Source organism: Meriones unguiculatus, chromosome 18 (genome assembly GCF_030254825.1).
Source record: "Meriones unguiculatus strain TT.TT164.6M chromosome 18, Bangor_MerUng_6.1, whole genome shotgun sequence".
Classification (NCBI taxonomy): Eukaryota; Metazoa; Chordata; class Mammalia; order Rodentia; family Muridae; genus Meriones; species Meriones unguiculatus.
Genome location: NC_083365.1, coordinates 66,494,978 through 66,521,442, shown reverse-complemented (window position 1 = coordinate 66,521,442; position 26,465 = coordinate 66,494,978). Strand labels below are relative to the sequence as shown.

At 35.3% G+C, this 26,465-nt stretch overlaps 1 protein-coding gene across 3 annotated transcripts in view; it reads left to right on the top strand.

Annotated features, from left to right (window-relative positions):
• Ptpn4 (protein tyrosine phosphatase non-receptor type 4) overlaps nt 1–26,465 on the top strand; it is a 144,846-nt gene that overhangs the window by 67,054 nt on the left and 51,327 nt on the right. For all 3 annotated transcript variants that reach the window (XM_021633250.2, XM_021633249.2, XM_021633248.2), the window contains 7 exons: nt 12–64; nt 357–477; nt 5,317–5,404; nt 10,379–10,467; nt 11,288–11,351; nt 15,250–15,422; nt 20,555–20,623. In XM_021633250.2, the coding sequence (XP_021488925.1) occupies nt 12–64; nt 357–477; nt 5,317–5,404; nt 10,379–10,467; nt 11,288–11,351; nt 15,250–15,422; nt 20,555–20,623 (657 nt within the window). The remainder of the gene's footprint in view (nt 1–11; nt 65–356; nt 478–5,316; nt 5,405–10,378; nt 10,468–11,287; nt 11,352–15,249; nt 15,423–20,554; nt 20,624–26,465) is intronic.

The following is a 26,465-nucleotide window of genomic DNA, read 5'->3' as shown; positions in this document are numbered from 1 at the left end:
TGTCTTATTAGATTGTCCTGTCCTTATAACACCGCTGCCCTTTTAGCTTCGTTTGCTGTTCAGTGTAAGTATCAGCCTACTTTTTTAAGTCAGGTTGCATATGGTTTGGTAGTCTGTATTGATAATACATTGTCTTTAATGCAGGAATTCTTTAGATGTGTAGAAAGTAGGAACTACTGTGGAAATGCAATGAAATGTACAATTGGTTAGCAATTACTTTTACATGGATTATTGCAACTTGTTTAATGTGGTTACATTAGAAACATATTTCTTCTAAAATTATATGAATTAGTAATGACATTGCTGATTTTAGTATAGTTAAAATACTAAAATGTGGTATTTCTTTCTCTTCTTAGCTGAACTTGGAGACTATAGTCAGTCAGAAAACCTGCCAGGCTACCTCTCAGATTATTCTTTCATTCCTAATCAACCTCAAGATTTTGAAAAAGAAATTGCAAAGTTTCATCAGCTGCACATGTAAGCATTTATTTAATTTTTGGCTCATTTGGTAAGCTTTATTGGCAACTGTTATGGTTTGAAAAGGTATGGCACCCATACACTTATGTATTTGAATGTTCGGCTCATAGGGAGTGGCACTATTATTATGTGGTGTGGCCTTGTTGGAGGTTGGGTGTCACTGTGGGGGTAGGCTTTGAGGTCTGCTATGCTCAAACTATGCCCAGTGTGACACACAGTCTCCTGCTGCCTATGGATCAAGATGTAGAACTCATGGCTCCTCTAGCATCATGTCTGCCTGCATGCTGCCATACTTCCCACATAGTTGTTTTTAAACAGCAATAAAACAAAACAACCCTCAAACGTTCAATTTTACCAATAAAGACTCAGGAGCCAGATATTGGCATGAAAACCTAGTAGCTCAGAGAGGCAGAGAAAGCACTCAGCTGATCTTTCTACTCAGCCAGCATTTTAGAATTAAAAAGCCTTTCTACTCAGCTTATGTCTGAGAAGGAAAAAGCCAAACCACGAAGCCAAAATCTCCATGCTGTTGATGGTAATGGACTAATAAACCTTTGAAACTGTAAGCCACCCCAATTAAATGTTTTTCTTTATAAGAGTTGCTGTGGTCATGGTGTCTGTTCACAGCAGTGAAACCCTAATAGAAACTTGTGTAAAAAGACAGAAACCTTTCTAGAAAGAGAAATGTCTCATATCATTCTTAATTTTATTGTTGTATTTAATATAGAAATTTCTATTCTATAATATGTTATAAAGAAATGTTATGTAGGTGATTTATATTAAAAGTATTTCATTGCTTATTTTACAACATATAAGCTTTGTTTTCATTATATTTCATTATTTTTGTAATAACCATAAATTATATATAAACAGTTTATTTGCTTTTATGTAATATCATCAGTTCTTTAATAAAGAACTTTAGGCATCTAGAGAGATGGCTCAGTGGTTAAGAGTGCAGTGCTTGTTGCTCTTACAGAGGACCCATGTTTAGTTCCCTGCACCCAAATCAGGTGACTCACAACTGTGTGGAACTCCAACTTCAAGGGATCTTGATGCCTTCTTTTGTCCTTCATGGGCACTCACATACACATACATGCCCACACATAAGCATATACTCATGTAATTAAAAATAAAATAAAACTTTAAAAAAGAAAATTTTGCTGTACATGGTGACACACCCCTTTAATTCCAGCACTCAGGGAGGCAGAGGCAGGCTGATTTCTGTGAGTTTGAAGCCAGCTTGGTCTACAAAACAGGAAAGCCAAGACTACAAAGAGAAACCCTGTCTGAAAAAAACAAAAACAAAAAAAAGCAGGGCAGTTGAGATGGTAATTTTCTTGGTTTTCAGAATTTTGAAAGATGTTGATTCTGTTTAGTAATGAATGAGGAGGGGGAAAGTAACAATCTAATTTAATTCTTATAATGTTCATTTAAAGGCAGGACTTTTCAACTTTGAAGGTTGTTTAGTCTCATCTTCTGTGACTTTTTTTCCCCACATTTATTTATTATTTCATGTGTATGAATGTTCAGCCTGCATAACATGTGCCTGCCTGGTACCCACAGAGGTCAGAAGAGAGTGCAGAACCCTTGGGGCTGGAGTTACAGACAGTTGTGAACTATCTTGTAGGAAATTGAATCTGGGTCATCTTCAAGAGCAACCAGTGCTCTTAACTGCTGAGCCAACTCTCTGGCTCCTTGAGACATTTTTTTTTTTTTTAAGAAGAGGATTGTTGTTTTGTTTTGTTCTGTTCTGAGGCATGGTCTGTCTGAAGAGCTCTGACTGTTTTGGAATTCACCGTGTAGTTCAGGCTGGCCTTGAACTCACCCAGGTATGCCTGCCTCTGCCTCCCAAGTGCTCGTACCACGATCTGTTAGAGATTGTTTTTTGTTTTGTTTTGTTTGTTTTGGCTCAAAATTTAATTTTGTTTTAACTTGTGATTCAGAACAGTGACAGAACAGATAGTGAAAAGTCTGAACTAACTAGAGGTAGACTTTCTGGCTTGACCTTCTGGTCAGATTATCTTATTACTTTGGCCATAGCCCTTCGTTTCTGTTGGTTTATTTGCTTATATATAAATTTGGGATAATTAAAGTATCTTAAGTTAGAAATTGCGAGTATATCCCTCCTTCCCTCCCTTCTTTCCCTGCTTGCCTCCCCTTCCTCCCTCCCTCCCTTTCTTCCTTTCTTTTTCTGCTTGTCCTGGAACTTGCTCTGTAGGTGAGCCTGGCCTTGAATTTATAGATGTGCCTGGCTCTGCCTCCCAAGTGCTAGGATTAAAGGTGTTTGCCACTACTTCTAGGTCAGAAATTCTGAATCTTGAGATTACATATACCAAAGTTTTAAAGCTGGTACCTAGTACATGGTAGCCAGTAAGGGAATATTAGCTCTTGCTTCTAATTTGGTCTCAGAATAACAGCTCAATACCTAATTTTGAACAGGCACTGGGCTAGGCATGGCAAATACATGTTTTTATATGTAGTACTGTATATGTGTTTATATTGTCCATCTAATATATCTAAATATGACACCAAATATTTGGATCAAACATAGACCTTGCTCATGTTAGGAAAGTATTCTATCATTGAACTAATTACTCAGTCTATATTTATTTTAAATGTGTGGGGAGAAATAATATTTTATAAGATATGAAACTTTCTGAGATCCATTGCCCACAAATGTGAACAGACATCTTCATTTATTTCTACGTTGGATGTGGCTTGCTTTTGCATGATAAAGTTGTTACTACAAAGATAATTTATCCAGAAGGCTTAAAAATAGTGTTTATTTTTTTCTGGTAAAGGTTTTTTGACCTTGTGTCTGCTGTAGACTATGATTTGAGAACTTATGCTGACTGGTCTATTGTTGTGAGGATGCTATTTTCCTCTAAAAGTCATTTCTTTATAGTGAAAACTGGTTTGAAAGTAAGTTGGAGTTTCAAAATTTACCTAATAAAAGTCCCTTAAATAAGAAAAGGGCTTGTATTTCCACAGAGTAGTTCTTTTGAAAAGCTGATTCATCAGATCTATAAACAAAAATGGAATTACCTAGTTTAATTGGGAGGACTGTGTCGTTAATGCAATTTTTTTTGTTGGTGTTAAGGGGTCTCATTCATTTTGGTCATGCATTGGCAAATAGTTGTCTCCTTTCCAGTATCAGTGACGAAAAGGTTGATAGCTTTTATAGTTCTCTGTCATATAGCTTGCTAACACCGCATGACTAAGGTTGTTAGAACTATATTTGAAATGGAGCAGACCTTTAGTTTAGAGTAGTTTTGAAATTTTTGTCTTAAGAATCACTAGAAATATTTATTAAATATAAAGCTTGGATTTCAGCCTTCCTGTGGAATTGTACTTCTAATATCTCAAAAAGACTAATTCTAATAGTGTGTCATTATTGTACTATGTATGATATATTTTGAAATATATAGTAAAAATGAATTGTTGAAAAGTTAAAACATAAATCAGAGACATTTGCTGAATTCAAGGATGCTCTAAAAAGCTCTTGACACCTGTGTTTGTGTATGTTGTGACAGTGTTACATGCTTAAGTACCCTGTAGATTTTACATGTAGGTATAGTGTATAAACTGTATTGTAAGAAATGTTTTAAACTTATGTCTGGAAGTAAGTGGCTTGCTTTTTTTTTTTTTGGAAACAGGGTTTCTCTATGCAGCCCTGGCTGTCCTGGACTCACTTTCGAACCAGGATAGCCTCGAACTCACAGAGCCACCTGCTGGGATTATAGCAGTGTACCACCCCTCCCGGCTAATTGGCTTTGTTAATAGCTCTAAGATCACTTAGAGGTTTTCAAACATGCTGTATTCCTTTTTGTTTTTTTCTCTTCTGAAAAAATATTTTTAAAATATTTTAATTAAATATTCATCACTCTCCTTCTCTTTGCTCCCTCTAATCCCTTCACTTCTCTCCCCGATTCCCTCTCTAACTGATACAGCTGGTGAGTCCATTTGGCTTATGTGCATATGATTTTAGGGCTGACCACTTGGTTATCGGATAACCAATTAAAGGGTTCATCCCTAGAAAGGACTTAATTTTTCCTCTTTCCACAAGCATTAGTTGTTTTTTGTCTAGTGGCGGGACCTTAAGAGATTTCCCTTTTTCCTGTTAGCTTGTCTATTGATACCACCATTGTTTAGGCAGTTATATTGTTTAGGTATCATGGGTGAAGCTTCTCTATCATTTCTAGAAGACACAGTCTCACGCAGACTTCCTGGTTTGATGGCTCTTCCCATCTCCTTCCTCCCCCTTTTCAAAGTTCTCTGACCCGTAAGTTCAGGAGTTGTGTTATAGGTATATCCAGTGTAGCTAGGCTCTGCATGATTCTGCATTATGACCTGTTGGGGTTTCTGTAATGGTCTCTCTTTGTTGTAAATAGAAGCTTCTTTGATAAAAGGAATTAAGAGCTACACTTAACTATAGGTATAGGAAAAGTTTGAGGATATAATGAAGAATTACACTGGTCTAGTAACAGGATGGAAGTAGGTTCTCTCTATAAGGTCTGTGACCTTACTAGCCGTAGGACTCATTGTATTCTTATATTTCTGGAAAATAAAGAAAATAATCTGGAAAAAATATGGATTACTGCAAGTATGACCTTGAAATAAGTTAGATGTTAGTATATAAAACTTTTGAAGTCTTTTAACTATATTATATTATATTATATTATGTTATGTTATTATATTATATTAATTATATTATATTAATTATATTATGTACTAATTCTGGCATGGTGGTTAGTTTGACTCTTCATTTCCCTACATAATCTTTTTGTAATTGTAATTTTTACTATAGATCTAGTTTTTGACCTGATACTTTCTTTACAGTGGCTTATCTCCTGCAGAAGCAGAATTTAATTACTTAAATACAGCACGTACCTTAGAACTCTATGGAGTTGAATTTCACTATGCACGGGTAAGTAAAAAAAAAAAAAAAAAGATATTGAGTTAGACTTCTTTCCTTGTTATCAAAGATTTGAAAATCTTTGTATGTGTGTACAGTGCTGGGGTGATTGTACCAGGACCTCATGTGTAGTGAACAAGTACTCTGATACCTAACCATACAATCCCAACTCCCCAAAAATGTTAATTCCTTGAGAGAACTAGGTAACAGGATAATTTGTGTTTGCTGCTGACATAGTTGCATTAAAATTTTCCTCTTGATATAAGTATTTTGGTTCAAACACTGAGCTATCTCATAGTCAATTTTTATTTGTCTGGTTTATATCTACCTGGCATCTCTTTAAATTTATAGTCACTGGCTTTTCACTTTGTGAAAAAAAAATTTTTTTTTTTCCTTTCAGAGACTGTTATCCTCTTAACTATATTTGTTGAGTGGCTGTCCATCATATATAACTATATTCGTTTTGGGATTTCTCAGGATTTTATATTCCTTTGAAGTACTTAAAGTACAGCTGTTTTCAGTAGAATTATAGTCATCAGTTGAGTCAGCAATGGAGTTTTTAGTCTATTAGACACATTCTTGAGTTTAATTTGGCGGGTATTAGGCAGAAAGAGGAGTAAGAGTCACAGTTTTCCTTCGGTAAATTGTCGTGAGCTTGCCTCAGTGCACAGACATATGCAGGTGCAGTCCGCTGGGGAGCACTTAGAGCTCTGCCCTCTAGTGCTCTTCTTCAGAGATGCACCCGACCATGTTCTGAGCAGTCAGCGCCGCCTTTTATGTTTCACAAAGCGTATGTTTGCCTCACTTTTTTTTTTTTTTTTTTTCTAAACAGGGTTTTTCTGTCCTGGAACTCGATTTCTAGACCAGGCTGACCTCAAACTCACGGAGGTCCACCTGCCTCTGCCTCCTGAGTGCTGGGATTAAATGTGTACACTACCATAACCACCAGGCTTGTCTGTCCCACTTTTTTGTTTTGTTTTGTTTTCAAGACAGGGTTTCTCTGTGTAGTCTTGGATATTCTAGACTCACTTTGTAGAGCAGGCTGGCCTCAAACTCACTGAAATCCACCTGCCTCTGCCTACTTGCGTGCTGAATGCTGGGCCACTGTGCCTGCCTGAAATAAACTTCTTTTTTCCTTTGTTTTTTTTTTTTTTTATATTTTTTTTATTTTTTTAAGACAGAGTTTCTCTGTATAGCCTTGGCTGTCCTGGACTTACTTTGTAAACTAGGCTAACCTTGAACTCACAGAGATCCACCTGCTTCAGCCTTGTAGCGTGCTAGGGTCACAGGTGTGTACTACCACACCAGGCTGTCTATCCCGCTTTAAAAGGACCTGATGCCTGCCTTCCTCTAGTGATTGGTATCGTAAAATTTTTAAAGTGTCTCTTGAACTGTTTGCTTTTCTTTTTTTTAAATGGTCCTAATAACCCTTGGTTTATTATATACTCACATTTTGTACAGCTATGCATTGCTTTTTATTACAGGAAAGTTTATTACTGATAAAACTACATTTTTAAATTAGGTTATGCTTTAAAATGTCCAGAAAAGGGAGTTTTACTCCTTTGCAGCTTTCTAAATGTATCTGCAGCAATTCTTTGCAGTTAGATGCAAAGAAAAATTTAAAAAATAAAATAAATAAAGGTTAGATAAATCACATAAAACTAACCATGTTGTTACTTATTGATTTAATTAAAGTAGTTTTCATTTGGTTAAACTGTTAGATTGTAAAACAGTTTCTGAGACAGTACTAAATGTAGATTATCAGGTTAAAGGGATTTAAGTTTTAAATGGTCAGTTTTTTTTTTTTTTTTGTTTTTTGTTTTCAATGCAGTTTATTCAGGAACCTTGAACAATCCTCGGACCCTGGGGAAAGCCAGCCCACAGCTTAAATAGCCTCTGGGTAGCCAACCCAGGCGTGGCACGTGGGCAATGCAGATAGGTCCACATACATGGAAGCAAGGCAGATCCTCAGCCTTAGCCAAATGTGGAATTGTTCGTGACAGAGAGCACTCACCATCGGGAAAGTGGAAGGCGGAAACCAGCTCCATCTTTAAGGCATAGCATTCCGCAGCTCTCTACAGTTCCCCCAAATGGTCAGTTTTTTAGGAACATGTTTTGTACAAACCAAACAAAAATGCCCCACATGGTGGCACATGCTTACCATCTGAGCACTTAAGAACTTGATCCAAGATCACTCACCCTAGGCCAGCCTAACATACATATTTTTAGTTGTCTCTAAAAAAATACATAATTTTTAAAAGCTAGAAAAGGTATTATTTCTTGTTTTTGCCTATTGAGACCTCAAAAGATGGTTCAGTAAATATAAAGCGAATTTTTCAAAAAGAGGAACACAGAAAGAAAACAGGTTTTTCTAGGGTATCATAAACAGAAGTATATCTGAAATAACAAGTAAGGCAAAATGTTTGCTCTCTGTTTTTTAAGTGGAGTGAAGTTATTTATCTCACGCTCCAAGATTCAAATATGTTTTAAGCCATCGTTGTGGTTGGTGGAATTCTGTGCTTTTCACAGCATTAGCTCTGAGCATTATATAGTAAAAAAATATCAAATTATGCCAGGCTGTGAATCCCAGCACTCAGGAGGCAGAGGCAGATAGATCTCTGTGAATGAATTCCAGTTCAGCCTGGTCTACAGATAGAGTCTCAGGACAGCCAAGGCTAGACAGAAAAACCTGTCTCAAAAACAAAGAAAAATAAAATTATTCCTGCCCTCATGAAACTCACAGGATAGTGGGAGGGAAAAGGCAGACCAATCCATGAGCCATGTATTAACAATTATATCCGTGAGATTAAGGGTGAAAGTACAGGACTCTGTTTGATTATGTGGCAGTAGCATGTAAACTATAATCTAGGCCAGAGCCGTGAGAGCAAAGACTCTAGTGATATTCTTACTTATGCTGGAAAAAGGGAGTGTGCCAAGAAAGTGATTTTCTTCTTGATGTTTTTACTACAGAGTAGTCAGCGTGAATGAAGTTGAAATCCAAGGAGAACATTGCACACTTGAAAAAAACCACAAACTTTTAATATTGCTAAACTGTTAAATGAAGGATAGGATAAGGAACTGTAGAAAAGTGAAAGTCAATGCTAATCTTTTTTGTTATTGCTTCTTTCCCGCCCCTCCAACCCCAAACAGAGTTTCTCTGTATAGCCCTAGCTGTCCTGGAACTCACTCTGTAGAACAGGCTAGCCTCAAATTCAGAGATCTGCCTTCTTTTGTCACCCAAGTGCTGGGGTTAAAGGTGTGTGCCACCACACTTAGGAGTCAATGACAATTTAAAGTTAAAAAGAAACAGAGAGGATATGTGGGAACCACAAAGGGCTGTTACTTTTAAGATAGTATGTTGTATATGTGTAGTTCTTTGAGTTTTAGTACTTGTGTGACTTTGTACAGCCACTGACTGTTACAATTGCAATGTGGAACAGATTCATCACCTCAAAAAACAAAAAAAACAAAACAAAAAAAAAAAAAACAACAACAAAACCCATGCCCCTGTTTTTGCTTTGTAGTCAGTTTTCCACTTATCCTTTCTCTTGCTGACCCTTTTATTTAAATGTGTTTGCCATTGTCACATATTGACAGTTATTAGCTATTTCAGATAAGTGGTTTAAGAGACAGATTAAATACGAGAAATGTATGGATGGGAATTAATGACAGTTTCATAGAGAAGCTTATAATCTAGATTTTAGTTTATATTGTTTTAATTAGGCAGAAACACATAAAGAAGACATGAAAGCAGCATTAATAAAACACGAAATTATGGAATAACAAAACATCATCATCAAACTGATGTTGCTTAACTAGAATATGTTTTTGCTGGCTGGGAGAAAGATAAAATGGGGTGTTAGAGTTGTTTAAATGACTTCCATGCCAAGCTAAAATGCTAAGTTCTTTTGTACAGATTTGGGAGAACTATTAATTCTACAGATGGGTTCAAAGAATACATGACAGAACAAAGGTTCTACTCTTCTACTCTTCATTATTTAGGTTTTATAGAAAAAATTCAGTGATATAATATGAAGAAAAGCCAAAAAAAAAAAAAAAAAGAAAGAAAGAAAGTATTGAAACTACAGTTTAAAGGATTTGTTTCATTAATTTGGTCTGTCTTCAGGGCAGATGAATTATAGGAGGTAAAAGCATGTTTGCTATCTTGTTTGTAGAATATTTCAAGTAAAAAGGTAAAACTGTTTCAAAGATTGATATCTAACAAAATATTTAAAGTTTTTATTCTTAATAATGCAGAGTAGTCTATTTAATTTGGATTGTCATCATATGAAAGCTCTCAAATTCTTCAAAATGTAATTCACATTTTCTTCCCTGTGGTCTTTGAAATTCTTCAAGAATTGTCTGTTTTGTTCTTCCATGATATTATAAATATTATTAGTTACAGGATTTTTCCATTATAGTTTAGATATTTTATCATAGTTTTTTTTTTTTTTAACCAAAAAGTGCCGCTAATATGTTAAGAGAAATCATCAGTTTTGTACTTTAGGACTGATTTTTACTTTCAGTTTTTGTGTATGATATGCATGTTCCTTCCTACATAATGTGTGGGTGCGCCTGAATGCAAAGTAGATGTAAAAAATTATCCTTGATTTCTTTAATACTTTATTATTAAGACAGGCTAACACCCAGAGCCTGCTGATATGTCTAGCCTGGTAGACTGCTTGCTCAGGGGATGGCCGCTCGCTTCCTTTCCAGGCTGGAATGACAGGTGGCCTGAACTCTGGGTCCTCAGGCTTGTGCAGCAAGTGCTTACCTGCGGAGACACCTCTCCAGCTTCTAGAGTAGTGAATTTTAATAATGTTGCATTTCATCCTGTTTTGAAATTTGCTTTTCATGAGGTAACAACAAATTATTTGGCTTTGTAATTAAGTACAATTCAGTTTTGTGTTATCTTCAAAATGTTGTATTTTAAAGATAATCCTGTTTTAATTATTTTATATTGTCATGTATTTATTTATTTTGAAGGATCAAAGTAACAATGAAATCATGATTGGAGTGATGTCAGGAGGAATTCTGATTTACAAGAACAGGGTACGAATGAATACTTTTCCGTGGTAAGGATTTCTACCAATACTTTTGCTTTTATCATAATATTACCACATATAATAATTCATATTAAAGTAAGTAGCCCTTAAATTGTTTTAATCTTGTCAGTTTACTTATGTGGTGTAATTTGTATATTATTTTGCTTACTGGAAACCTATCAAAAGACACCACTTATTTCAATGTGGCTTTTTAAAAAATTATTTATTTTTATTTTATATACATTGGTATTTTCCTGAATGCATGTTTGTTAGGAGGTAGAAGGTCCCCCAGACCTTCTGGAATTAGACAGTTGTGAGCCTCCATGTGGCTGCTGATAATTGAACCCAGGTCCTCTGGAAGAGCAGTCAGTGCTCTTAACTGCTGAGCCATCTCTCCAGCTTTCAATATGGCTTCTTAAAAGTATTATTTTCCTCTTAAGTACTATACAAATATTATCAAAGGAATACTCAGTTTGGGACTGCTATTGTTTGTTGTTTTTTATTTAAATGCAGCCATTGCAATGTCATTTATTAGGTAAAGGAGAGGTATGGTTCCTGAACCAACAACCCAATACTGTACTGGTTTAAATTAGTATAAACAAAGCGTGTTGGTTCCACAAAGGTTTCACGCTTGTCCTTTCTTTGGCTTATTTGTCTGCCAACTTTCTTTGTTGTCCTTGCTCTCTTTGTCCAAGATGTGTCACCACAATAATTGATTCCTATCCATTCTATAAATGTATGAAACTTTCAAAAACTATAAAATATAAAAAATTAAATCTATAATTTTCCCAATTTTTGAATATTTCCATCTTTAGCCACTATTTTGAATACTCCATTCTCTTTTATGCAGGTTGAAGATTGTAAAAATTTCTTTTAAATGCAAACAGTTTTTTATTCAACTTAGAAAAGAATTGGTGAGTATTGATCTAAAAATTATTGACACAAATGAAGTATTTTAAGATTTCCTAGCCATACGTGGGAGAGATGGCTCAATTTGTATAGTGCTTATACAAGTATTAAGATTTGAGTTTGAGCATAGAACCCAAATTAAAAAGCTACACTTACAGTTGCAATGAGGAGTCAGAGACTCTTCCTGCCAATCTATCCACCTCTCTGGCCTGCCAGTCTAGCTTAATGGGCTCACTCCAGCCAATGAGAGACTCTAAAATTAAGGGACAATATTTCTGAGACATAACACCTAAGATTATCTTCTGGTTTCTTAGTACATATTATGTACATACATTAGGTGCATGAACACACACTGATTAAAAAAAAAATTTTAGGAAAAAAGCTTTCTGTTACTGTAAACAAAAGTGCAGTAAATACTTCTAAGTTTTTTCTCCATACTAAATCCATAGTACTTCTTTCAGTGAAAAGTTACTTTCATTTGGGCAGTACTGAATATGTTCATGGACTTATATTTTGTATTGAAGTATTAGCATGGTGTTAAAACAACTTCATCTTGTAAATTATTTTACCTACTTGATCAAATCAAACTAGCTTTTCCTGGTATGTTGACATACACCTATAATCCCAAGTATGTAAGTGGACCGAGGTTATAGGGCAAGATCCTGGCACAAAACATACACATATTTACAGACATGAGTATGCAAATAAACTAGCCTTGTTCTTTGGTTTACATTATTTTTTATAAATCTTTACAAATTAGTACATGGTTCAAGATGTATGTGTATAAAATTTTTCTTAAAATCTGAAGGATTCATTTGAGTCAGCTACAATCTCTTCCTGTTAGAGGATGTTGTCCTGTTTTCTGACTGTGGTTCATTCTTTATGTTTACCAAATATGAGAGGTTTTTAAAATAGAGATTTGATTGAAATGAAACTTTGTGTGGGAAAGTACATAGACCTTTAGTATGTAACTTGGTAAGCTCAGATTAATACGTAGAGCACAACAGAGCCCTGTCGCAAATAGAGCTAATATCCATTTCCAGGAGTTAACCTTCCCAACAGATAAGCAGGGTTACTCCCATTTGTGCTGCCATGGATTAGTTGAGATGTTTTGAACTTTGAAATGTGAACCTGCACAGCATGTTCTTTAGTATTTACATTGTTTCACATTGTACGGACATCCATGATATTTCATGGTCTGTTCCTTAATGTGTGATATTCCACTAAGTGTATATGCTGTAAAGTAGCAGAACATTCTTCTGTTAGGGGTCAGTTTTACTATTTCCCAGTGGAGAATATTATGACTAATACTGGTACTGACCATTATTATGTATCTGTGTGTGTGTGTGTGTATCCAGAGAAGGAAGTATAATAAACCTTACTATTCAGAAACTAGAGAACAGATATTTTACCTGGAGTAACTATAGTGAGTACTGTAGAAGACAACTTTGCTAATCTACCTGATTGTGGTGGATGTGTTGACACTAATAATATTTTATAACAGTTGTGAAATGTAACATTTATTGAAAAAATTGTATGTACCTGGTAATGTATGAACCATTTTTATTACTTCGTTCTCATAGTTCTTCTCTCAGAGGTTGTATCAGTTAGCATTGTGTTTACCTGTAAGTAACAACAGCATCAAAAGTCAACTAGCAAGTGATTAAAGGCCACATAATCTGCAGAAGGTCATGTTGCCCATATTTTCTCTATAAAACTTTTGTTTTTAACTATCCAAAGTTATAGTCTGGTACACTGATACACATCTGTAATCCTTGTGCACAAGAGGCAGAGACAGGAGGGTAGCTGCTTGCTCAAGGCTAGCCCTGGCCTTCAGTGACATTTCAGACCAGACAGAACTACATAGCAAGACTCTGTGCCAAAACTTCAACAACAGATCCAAACTTTCATTTGTTATACTTAACCTCTTAGGACACTTTAAGTCCATTGTTTACAAATTGGTAAAACTATTGTTGCATTTTAAATACAGTTACAGTCAAAATTACAGATTGTTTGAAGCAATTGTTTAAAAGGGAGGTAACCTATACCTCTTAGACAGTGCATACACACTGAAAAAGTATACTCTCTTGCCAGCCATTCTGTCATTTTACATGATGTTTATTGTATATCACACACTATATAAACTATTACTGCATACAAGTAATTGTTTAATTTTCTAATAACCGGCAAGTTATGCTTTAATTATTTTATCTTTTAATATGAAACTATTTTATATATGAACATTTATCATGGTTTAACTATGGAAATATTTTATGATGAAAATATTTCTTGAAAAAAACATAGAAGGAGCTCTTTTTAACCTTGAAGATGATGATTGATCATTTTGGACTGTTTTAAACTGGTAAGAGAGTGAAGTAGCACTAACTATATATGTAGTAATATGCCCCCGCAAGTGCTTCCATATACATGCTGTCCAACAGAAAAATATGTCAGTGACTCAAATACCACTTCACAAATGACAGTATCTACATGGTAACCAGATGCTTTATAAAAAGTTGAGGCAAGAAAGTTTTGAGTTCAGAATCCGCTTTGGTTGTATAATATGAGGGCCTGCCTCAAAAACTAAAATAAGGTAGACATGGTGGCCTATACCTCTAATTCTAGCATTTGAGTGGCTAAGCTAGGGGGATCGCCACAAGTTCAAGGCTAGCCTGGGCTGCAGACGAAGGCCATCCTTTAACCACCCTCCACCCCCTAAAACATATCCACTTGTCCATTAACATGAAAAGATGGTGGCACACACCTTTAATACCAGCACTCAGGGAGGCAGAGGCAGGTAGACTGCTGTGCGTTTGAGGCCAGCCTGGTCTACAAAGCAAGTCCAGGGCAGTCAAGGCTGCACAGAGAAATCCTGTTTTAAAAACAAAACAACAACAACCTCCCCCCCCAAAAAAAAAATGGAAAAAAAAGAAAGATGTTGAACTTTCTTAATCACCAAGAAGAGGTGTTAAGTTATAACCAAAATGCAAAACAGTGAGGTAAGAAAGACTGAAAATAGATGGGGTGGCACATGCTTATAATGCATCCCTTGAAAGACTAAGGGGGAGAACTGTTAAGAGTTCAAGTCCAGCATGAACTTCATAGTAAGTTCCAGACCAGCCTCAGGTGCAGTGTGAGATTTTGTCTCAAAAAACAAAGAAACATAAAACAAAACCAGAAAATTACTGAAGTTGGTGAGCATATGTAGCACACAATATCATTGGGAGGAAGGTAAGCATATATCTTGTGATTTAAGAACAGAGATAGTGCACATATGCGCGCTGACACTAGGAATATGTGTGCACAGCGTTATCCTTATACCCCTAAATGGGAAATAGAGAATGTCTGGAAAAGGAGAGTGGTAAAATACTGTGTGTATGTTACAGTAGGATGCAATGAAGAGTAAAAACAAGTGTGACTAATTTATGGTCGTGATGGAAAAGGGGTTAGCGTTAGAGAGTAATCTAGTGGAAAAAGACCGTGAAGAATACACACTCAGGAAGTGTGCGCTTTGCTATAGTGTGGTTCATGCCAAACAAACAAAAACTAGAGAAATTATTCTATTCTAGTGCTAGTCCATCTCTAATCCTATTCTGTAAAAGTGCTTATTCTTATTTTTAATCAAGGCAGAATTACAAATTTAACTTGTGGAATCATAGCTAATAAAATTTGAAAACAGTAAAAATTTTAAACTGTGATAGAGAATAGAAATCTCTAAAAGATGTAAGATGACTGAGCTTCATCTTTTACAGATCTTTTCATTTACTTCACTGAGCCTTTGTGAAATAAACAAAATCATTGAAGGAGAGATTATATTTGCAAGGCTTACATAGTTTATCTGTCAAAAGTATTATCAAATCTTGACATTTTCCCATATTCTCTGAATTTTGTCATTTAATACAGCATGAATCTAGAGAAACATTACTAGGATTTAATATGGTGAATTACAGAGCATGTAAAAATTTATGGAAAGCGTGTGTAGAACATCACACATTCTTCCGCCTGGACAGACCACTTCCACCTCAAAAGAATTTCTTTGCACATTATTTTACATTGGGTTCCAAATTCCGGTACTGGTGAGTACTACTTTTGTACTAAGGCTTTGTTTGTTGGTTTGTTTTCCTTACCTTTAGATTACAGGTCTAGGCCTAGAGAGGTGGCTCACAGGTTAAGAGCACTGGATTCTCTTTCAGAAGGACCCAGGTTTAATTCCCAGCACCCCAAAAAGCAGCTCACAGATGTCTAAAATTACAGTTTCCTGGAAATCCATCATTCTCTACTGGCCCCCATGAGTACCAGGCACGCATATGGTACACAGACATATTCTAGGCAAAATACCCAGACACATAAATATTTAAAATAAATTAATTCATTAAAGATAGAGATACAAAGCAATATAATTGTCAGTCACAAAACCAACAGAGTCAAAATCCCCTTGGAGTCCTTGTTGGCATGTTTGTTATCAGTAAGTCCCTGTCCCTGTCTTGTAATGCACAATAGGCTTTTTCTGTAGGTAAGTATTTTGTAAAGAAATTAGCCCCATTTGCATACAGTCTCAAAAGACTTTATAATTTCCAGTGCATTTATTACTCAGATGAAAACTTTTCTATGTGTTCGTTTTATTTGTAAAAACTAAGATATATTTTATAGAAGTATATAATTTTTTAAAACCTGCAATTTAGCATGTTTTGGAGCTATCCCACCTAAAAAGAGTTCAAAACAACCATTAAGCAAACAAACAAAAAAGATTAATTTGTGGAGCAATAACCCCAGATACTGATAATTTATTGTACTCTCTTCATTTTGTCTGCAATACATCATAAATCCAGAAAAATAACTTTATTTAACATTATCCCTTAAAACTTCTCTTCTTTATTTTATGTATATGGATATTTTGCCTGCATGTGTATCTGTATATCATATATGTGCAATGCCCATGATGCCAGAAGAGATCCCTTGAGTTTGAAATTATAGACAGTTGTAAGCCACTGTATGGGAACTAGGAATCAAATCTGGGTTCTCTAGAAGAGTAGCCAGTGCTCTTAACTGCTGAGCCATTTCTCCAGTTCCCCTAAATTTATCTTCTTTATTCTCTTTAACATAAATTTTTTGATTGACAGATAATGAGAGATAGTGTGGCTTTTGACGTGTATGCACTATGTAATTACCAGATATATTCACAGTCTCAGAAGTATAGCATGTCCTGTATTGGGGATATTCTAAACTCTACTACCGTATTTTGAATTTTACATTCAACTGTCAGTCATAGTTGATCTCCTGTCTTTTTCTCTTTCTTTCTTTCTTTCTTTCTTTCTTCCTTCCTTCCTTCCTTCCTTCCTTCCTTCCTTCCTTCCTTCCTTTCTTTCTTTCTTTTCTTTCTTTCTCTATTCAGCTGTGCCTTTTGGCATTTGTTGATTTTTAGTTTTTCCCAAGACAACAATTTTGGGGAAGTAATTATTTGTAGAAGCCCTGATTAGTCTTATCTTTAAATTCTAAATCTTTTTTATCTATTTTTGTGTACAAAATAATATTTTCCAACTCTAATATTTTATGCTAGATATGAAAAGAAAAAATTCAGATATGCCTCCAAACCACTAATATAAACTCCAATATTTATAAATTATAATTTGTAATATCAGTAAAAATAATAACAGCATTTGTACATGATATATCACTTAATTTACATGCCTATCGCCTCAAGAGAAAAATGTAATTATAGGAGTTCAATATCAATCATGAAACAGAATTTAATTTTTTTGATCTTGAATACTTCTTTATTCTTTTTTAAAATTCATTTATTTTTTAATAAATTATAGTTGGTTCTCTTTGTACCCCAGCTGTAGCCCCCTCCTTTATCCCTTCCCAATCTCACCCTTCCTCCCTCTTCTCTTTCTACGCCCCTCCCCCAGTCCACTGATAGAGGAGGTCCTCCTCCCCTCTCTCTGACCCTAACCTATCTGGTCTCATCAGGACTGGCTGCATTGTCTTCCTCTGTGGCCTGGTAAGACTGCTCCCCCATCAGGGGTGGTGATCAAAGAGCAGGCCAATCAGATTATGTCAGAGACAGACCCTGTTCTCATTACTAGGGAACCCACTTGGAAACTGAGCTGCCATGGGCTACATCTGTGCAGGGGTTCTAGGTTATCACCATGTGTAGTCCTTGGTTGGAGTATCACTCTCAGAATATGAGAGTATCAGTGCCCAGATTTTTTTGTTCTGTTGCTCTCCTTGTGGAGCCCCTGTCCCCTCCAGGTCTTTCTATCTCCCCCTTCTTTCATAAGATTCCCTGTACTCTACCCAAAGTTTGGCTATGATTTTCAGCATCTGCTTTGATAACTTGCTGGGAAGAGTCTTTTAAAGGCCCTCTGTGGTAAATAAAACAAAGATTATGAGCTTGATAACATGCTTTAGCAAAGCCTTTGTTAACTTCCCTAAATGTAGCATTCTGGAAGGTAAGATGGCAATACTTGGCCAATTAAAAGTTTAAATAGACTGAGTAAGATAGTCAATGGTGACAGTCAAGGAAATGCAGAGATTGCTGGTACCTACTCATATTCCAGCTGGGAAAAAATCTCCAGTGCATTCTCTGAATGGGAGGACATTGCAAACTTAAAGATCCTCCTTAAATGAATGTAATTCCTAAATGACAAGTGTAATTATGCAAGGATATACACACACACTTTCATTAGGCTACAAAGAAGAAGAAGAATAGAATGTAGTAACCAGACTCCAGTTCCAATTCAAACAGGTCTCAGATAAAATGAGAAAAATGGTCAGATAGGTTACCCAGGCCATACAATGTACAATAGAAAAGCCAGGCATGATGAATCGAAATAGAAAAGAGAGTTGAAGAAAGTATTTTAGAGGAAAAAAAATTACCCAAACAGAAGAAGCTTTCTATTATTGTTAGAAATTTAAAAATCAAACAACTATTTTTTATAGTCAAAATAACATTTCGCAGTGCTGGGATACAGACACAGGCAACCACATTGTCTTTTTTTGGGTTCCAGGAGAGTGAACTCAGGTCCATGATTGTGTGACAAGTATTTTATTGACTTAGGCATCTCTCCAGCCTTTCCTCCTGCCCCTTTGGTTTTTTGAAATAGGGTTTTTCTTTGTAGTCTGGTTGTCCTGGACTCACTTTGCAGACCAGGCTAGTCTCAAACTCACAGATAACTGCCTCTGCCTCCCAGGGTGTTGGGATTATAGGCCTGTTCCACTGGCCCCGGCTTCTTAACTTCCTTCTTATAGTAAATGGTTGATAGGATTTACCAGTTATTCTTTCTAGGCTAATTTTATTGCCTGAAACTGGAGTTACAGACAGTTGTGGATAGGCCTTTTCAAAGTGAGTATATAAGCAATTTCAGGGGGCTGGAGAGATGGCTCATTGATTAAGAGCTATTCTTTTAGTGTATAATTTCCAGCACCCACATAGCAGCTCACAACTGTTATTTTCAGGGGATCTGACACCCTCACATAGATATACATGCAAGCAAAACACCAATGCACATAAAAAAAATAATAAAATAAAAACGGCTCCAGGCAGTGGTGCCATATGCCTTTAATTCCAGCACTTGGAACACAGAGGCAGGTGGATCTCTTGTGAGTTTGAGGCCAGCCTGGTCTACAGAGGAAGTTCAGAACAGCCAAGTCCACACAAAGAAGCCCTTTCTTAACAAACAAAACAAACAAACAAGCAAACTATAACTACACAGACACACACACACACACACACACACACACGTATATATGTATGTGTGTGTGTATATATATATATATATATATATGAATCATCAAAAACAAGTTTCAGAATGCTTTTTTATCTCTTTGTAATGGTGATTTCAAATTTAAAACTGGTATTTTAGTTATTCTTTTTATTATGCTTTTCTCTCTTGAATTACTGTCGTAAGCTTTTATATATGTTTTTAACAGTTGATTCTACTTGCTTAAATTCGTACTGTCACAATTTTGTATTCTAAGTGCTACAGATTTTTATTTTATTCTGACTCTTAAAGAGTATGTTTTGGACAATATGCGATGTACATTCCTTTTGAACATTAATTATTCTTGCTTGCTATGAACATCGACTTGTTAATCCAGCCTTTTTGGTCAATAGAGTTGACCATTAATATGGCTTCACTGCCATATTAAAGCATCAGTCAGGACTGAGTTAGAGAAATTTAGAGCCCTTTTTGATATTTTAAGTAAAAGAAAATTAATCCAGAGACTTGGTTACATTGGCATTTAAAAATAAAAACAGGAAAGGAAGTTGGGGAGGGATGATTATTAGGAACCAAGTATGCCCGAGGGATAATGTGCAAGGGTCATTTTTGATGCCCTGAAGCTATACCTGCTACTATACTTCGAAGATACTATCATGGTGAGTCTGGTTATTCCTGGAGCTGTGAGAGAAGGACTGTTTCATCAGGATGTTATTCACTGCCCCTTGTTCATTAAATGTCTGTATTTATAAATGGTTTTACTTTCTGTACTAGAAATTTATGTCCATTCCCAACTCAGTAACAGGTTGCCTTCACAGACTCACATAGAACTATTTTTTCATTAACACAATTAGCTAAACATACTGATGTACCATGGAGGAGGATCAGAATCTCCTTGCCATACTCAGTGTGCTTTCTAGGCAAATCAGTTTCAAGGCAGAAATGGTGCTCAGCATCCACAATATGTCTGACTCCATTCATTGCTTTCCTCTATTCAAAAACTTGAAATTTCCTCATATATTGTGACATGGAGGGAGTTGATATCCAATCTTCACATCTGTAATAATTGCTAGTAGACAAAAAAAAAAAAGTTATCCAAGATAACACACAGTTCATCTCTGTCATTAGGTAATGGACATTAGCTAACTCTTTCTTGTTAGGGTGGGTCAGAGCCTTAGAGCTTGTTCGATACAGGGCATCTCCGACTCTACAGAGAGCATTTCAGCAGGCCACCACAGGAAAGGAGTTCCCATCATTGAGTGTGTGTCTACTGACACATCTTGGTTTTTTAAATTGAAGAACTACTAATTAGGCTTTGCCCATCTGAGAGGAACAGCAAAGTACAGTCTTTCCTTCTTATTCTGCTGCTTTTATTGTTTTTCTTATCACAAATCTTTTGTCACTTGTAAAATTGTAATATAATCGTGTTATATATTGTAATTTTATGCTGTCGTCTTCTTTAAGATATGTATATTTATATATTTCAGTGGGAGAACTGAAGTCCAGTCAGTTCAATATGGCAAAGAAAAGGCAAATAAAGACAGGGTATTTGCAAGGTAAGTCAATTCTGTTTTAGTATCTGAGGGTTTTGTTTCTGGTTTTTTTTTTTTAACATTTTAAGATTTTATTTTGTGATATATGTGGCAGGGGAAGGAGGCTGCACATGACATGTGTGAAAGTCAGTGGACAACTTAGGGGTGTTGGTTCTGTCGTTCCATTAGGTGGGTCCCAGGGTTGAACTCAAATTGTCAGCTTGGCAGCAAGCACCCACTGAGGTATCTCACCAGCCCAACAGATATCTGAATTTTTAAAAGGATAAAAATGAATAGAAATGGGGATTGAAGAGGTGGCTCAGTAGCTAAAAGCATTTCCTGCTGTTGTAGAAGATCCAGGTTCAGTTCTTAGCATCCATATAGTGGCTCACAACTGCCTGTACCTCCAGTTCAGGGGATCTGGACTTCTGCATGCAAATGCATACACATACACATAAAATAAACATTTCAAACATTAGTGATGTTTTCTAAATGGTACATTATGCTGAATAAGTGGAAACTACTTTGTCTAGTGTCCCGATTGGGTTTTTTTTTTTGTATATTTATGAATGTTAATCATATATTGAGTACAGTAGCTTTGAATAGGCTGAATCAAGTATCACTAGTAACATTTCATTGGACAGTTAATCTCCTGTTACATACTTTTGAGAAATATAATGAGTCCTATTATGTAGCCCATTTATATGTTTATGTAAATCATGTTTTTAAATTTTAAGTTGCTTTTAAACTGCCTTTTTAAAAATTTATCTTTCTTTTATTAGAATTTGTGAGGGCCAGGTTGTTTTTTTAATTAAAAAAAAAAGATACAGTGAACCTTATATTTCAGAAAAATAGGTAAGAATAGAGAATGGATTAGTATAGATTGGATACCTAGTGACTAATTAGGAGCTAATTGCAGTAATCCAAGTAAAAGCAATAAAGACTTTTACTAAACACTGATGGAAAATAGGGAACAAATTTGAGCAAACTAGCATCAGCTGCTGCCTGATGCCTAGAGGCACAATGACAGAGGAGTTTGTTCCTGGTGGAAATTCCTTCAGGAACATACAGCCCTGAAGAGTTATTTGTCTGCATCTGCTGTTGTTAGAGGTGTGGAAGCTATTATAAAGACAACAGAAAATTTTATTTGGTCAAAAACCTCAAGGTTCTTCCAGCTTTGTATTTCTAGAGGAAATAGTTTCCTGTTTGACTTTGCTTTTTCTCTTTCATTCCTCCCAAAATAAAAGTTGCTCCCTGTTTTTACCAGTGAGTGACAGTCCATTATATTCCAAAATTCTAACAGTGTCAAATGACTTGAAGAATAATCATCATTCAACATAGCTCTTTACATACTTTGTGTATTTATTCAAGATTTTTCTTTGCATCATACACTTTGTGTTTGTGTGTTACGACTATCTTGGGCACCACTGTTAAAATTTTAAGTGGTATAGACCTGGGGTGGGGAGGTTTGCTTAGCAAATGCTCTTGCTAAAATGTTTTCTGTACAACTTCCATAAGATACAATTTCTTTTTCAAGATAGGGTAGCCTTGGCTATCCTAGAAATCATTCTGTAGACCATGCTAGCCTTGAACTCATAGCGATCCCCCTGCCTGTGCCTTCAAGTGCTGTGATTCAATGTGTGTGCCACCACTGCCTGCCCGTAAGATAAATTTACTTCTTATCAACATAATTATTCTAATTTAAAAAGAATTTGTTTTGGCTTTTGTACTGTCTCTTATTTGCAATGCTCCATTTTTGAAAATTAAAATACTGTGTTATTTTAATGGTTTTGAACATACTGACTTTAGCAATAAGCTTATATGCCTGCATATTCATCACATATTCGTTATTAAAATGCTACAAAGTTTGTAGATGACTGTCTTTGTTTGTTTTTTTTTTTTTAAGTGAATGGGTGGGGAAGATGAAGGTGTTTTTTTTTAAGGTGCCAGGTTTCCAAATCCAGGGTCTTACACATGCTAGGAAAGTGATCCACCTTGGAGCTATATGCCTAAGTCGTGGAGAAGTTTTAATAGTGCTGGGATGCCCTAAGGATTGCTTTGCCTCTGAAAGACTATGCTTACCTGGTTTTTGTTTGGTTGGTTTGGTTTGGTTTAGTTTTTCTGAGACTAAGTTTCTCTGTATAACAGCCCTGGCTGTCCTGCAACTTGCTCTGCAGACCAGGCTAACCTTGAACTCAGAGATCCACCTGCCTCTGCTGAGCGCTGGGATTAAAGGTGTGCACCAGCACTGCCGCCCAGCTCCTGGGATTGTTCATGTAAGACTCTTTCCTTATACCTAGCTACTAGAATTCTCTTATGGTCTTAGCAAGAATTAAAGTCATTTTGATTGATAATTCCAGATTTATTGTCTATCTTAGAATTTTAGATGGCAGTATAAATAGGAAGATAAAAGACCTTTAAGCTTTTATGAAATTTTTTACCAACAATTACCCCCTTTCTCCCTTATATATCAACCCTTTGAATTGCCTGCTTTTTCAGTTATCATATAATAATATCTGAGGAAGAGAAGAGAGCAAAGTTCTCGACAGAAAAATAAGGTGCCATGGTCAGAAAATAAACTTACCACATTGCTAACAGTGTGGTATTTTTTTCTGTGAAATTTCTGCACAGAACAGGAAACATAGACAACAAGCTTGAGTGGGTGGGTCTCTGAGGTTAAAACTGTTAATAAAGTAAAATGCCTGAAATTTAGTTTTAAATTCAAGACATTTCCAAACATGTTTAGTTCACTACCAAGAATAAAGTGTTCAGACAGTTTGTATTAGGTAAGTATGCTGAATTTTCAAATTTTCAGATGATTTTTTTCCTTCTCTTGGTAATTAATCTTAGCTCTTATAGCTTACATTTAGTCTAATATATGAGGAAAAAGTAGGTGAATATGAAAGATTGATACTAGTAAAAAAAACATAAATTATGGTAAGTTCATGATTTTATTTTTTAAATTGAAGTCATTACATAGTATTTCTCATTTGTGACTAACTGAATTTATTTGCCCTCCCCTGTGAAGGGCTAAATCTAATGGTATCCTGAATTCAAGTCAAGAAGTCTCATAACTTAAACTTGTGGTGATAGAAGTTGTTTCTGTACTTAAATCACTTTGACTTTACATTTGGAAAATGAAATTTGTTTTTTTGTTTGTTTGTTTGTTTGACCAGTAACATCATATCTGTTTTAGAAGATGCTCATTGGTTTTAGAGGTAAAAGAAATTAGGCCAAACAGAGCGTTTGGCAATCAAATCCTGACATGGTAAAATACATAAGTATTTATTATTCATAATTTAACAAACTTTTAAGGAAATAATTTATTTTATGTACACTCATGTTTTGCCTGATGTATGTTTGTATGAGGCTGTGGGATCCCCTCGAACAGGAGCTACAGACAGTTGTGAGCTATCATGTGGGTACTGGGATTCAGATCAGGGTCCTCTGGAAGAATAGCCATTGCTCTTAACAGCTGAGGTGTCTCTCCAGCATAATTTAACAAACTTTATAAAGAGCTAAAACATTGCACTGAAAATCTAGATACTGTTAAAGTCATAAAATTGAAGTGGTATAAGGAAGGAAATAAAGACTATTGTACTGGTGAATTTATATATTGAGTATAGAAAGTTAATTTTTTTTTTTTTTAAATTATAGGCCAGAATTAGCATTCAGTGTCCCTAGTAGCCATGATTATTTTTATGCTTCCTGTTGTGGACATGAAACACCATGGAGTACCGTTTGCTGAGCATTTCCATTCTCGTAGGCCATTCTCAGTTAATATGTTGGAAAGGAAATTTTAGGATGCAACTGCAAATATGATTACATTGCATTTAGGTACTTAAGATTGGATGTGTTTGGATTACTTAATTTTATATTTATTTTCTACCTTGCTTGATATTTGTTCTTAATTTATATAAATGTATGTAATATAGTACCGGACAAAAGCGGAAATTATAGCCAATTTTTAAGGCAAAAAACTTCCAGTAATCTAAAAGGTACATATAGTACAAAGTTCAGTCTTTATTATTATTGAAAAATCTAAAACTAAAATTCACAGAATGAATCTTTGAACATAATGGGCCATGACTGAAAATAGTTTCAATTTTTAAATGTTTTTATACTTTCATTTTAATTTTGAATATGTTCATATTCACTCAACGTCTCTCCCCCAGCTCTTTCTAGACCCACTCCTTACTTCTTTACCCTCCTTTCCACTTCATTTTTGTTGTGCTTTTGTTTTCTCCATTAAGACCAATCTGCTGCCCAAATATTCTTGGATGTGTAATCTTCTAGAGCATTGTCAATTTACTGGGAGCATTACTGTTAGAAAACACTAACCCTTCCTCTTCTGGCAGCTAAGGTGGGATTTGGTCTAGCTCAGGTTTACACAGCTTTACGTATGCTGTCACAACCACTTTGAGTTCATGTGTGTGGCTACCCTGCCTTGTTATTTTATACAAATAACTGTTTCTACCTAATATTTTTATGAACTAACTTTTTGCAGTAGTATTACTCTATCTGTTTTACTGTGATGTAAAGAAAATAACATACCTAATTTTTACAGGTCTTAGGAAATTTACTACTGAGATTAAAAGCCATATAGGGTGATTGATTATACCTTATTTTTAAGTCATTTAATTCATTTTAACTTCCAGAATAATTCTGTATATAAAAAAAAAAAAATACACATTTAACTAAGAGAGCTTTGGGTAGTACTTAAGTTTACACATTAGAGACATTGGTTCTTAACATTATTGAAATTCTAAGGGCTTATGTTTCTGAATATAGTTATATCATTAGCATCTTTTTTCGTGGCAGGTCACTTAATTCTTTTCTATCCCTATGATAGAATATCAAAAAAGCTGACAGTATATCAAAAAACATATCCCTTTGTGCTGGGAAAATTACTCAAGTGTTTGGGAGCCTTTGCTGCTCTTGCAGAAGACAAGTTTCTTCCCCAGAATTCATATCTAGCAGCTTACTCCAGCTCCAGGGGATCTGATACCCTCTTCTTGACTCTGTGGACACCCACACTTACGTGTGCGGACATACAAAAAGTCCATCCATGTAATTTAAAATAGAATAAGTCTTTTAAAAATATCCTTTTGTTACCCACCACAAGATATAATAGTTTTCAAAATGTTTTTACAGAAAGAAAGGGGAAGAAATTCCTTGGCCATACCCTACATATAAGAATAGGTTTTGTAGCTAAGAAGAAAATAGGATTCTGTAGATGAGAAAATGGCATGGAAATTAACTTCAAGATTCAAATGGTGACTCCAGAGCCACTGCCTAATCACCATGCTGTACTGTTTCTAAAAAAAAAAAAAAAAAAAAAGAAAAATGTGGCTGGAGAGATGGCCCAGGACCAAGGTTCAATTTCCAGCACCCATTCCAGCACCCACATGGCAGTTCACAACTGTTTGGAAATTTTGTTTTAGGGAATCTCACATCCTCACACAGACATACATTCAGTCAAAATACCAATGTATATAAAATAAAAAGTAAATGAAATTTTTCTTTTTTTATTTGAGTCTTTCTTTTTTTAATATTCTTTTTTACTATGTCCTGTTCTTCATAGCCCCATCTTTTTGTCATATAAACAAAAAATGCTCTATTTGAAATTGTTTCATAAATATTATCAAAATGAACTCATTTATAATTAGCTTCTCTATGTTTTAAATATTCCTTTTACTCTTATTACTCTTCATAGCCCTACCCTTCTTTTTGTCATATAAAGCAAATACACTCTTTTTGAAATTATTTCATAAATATTACCAAAATGAACTCATTTATAATAAGCAAACTTCTTAAATATGCTCTATTTAAATGAATTTTTAAGATTTGCCTCAAAAAAAGATTT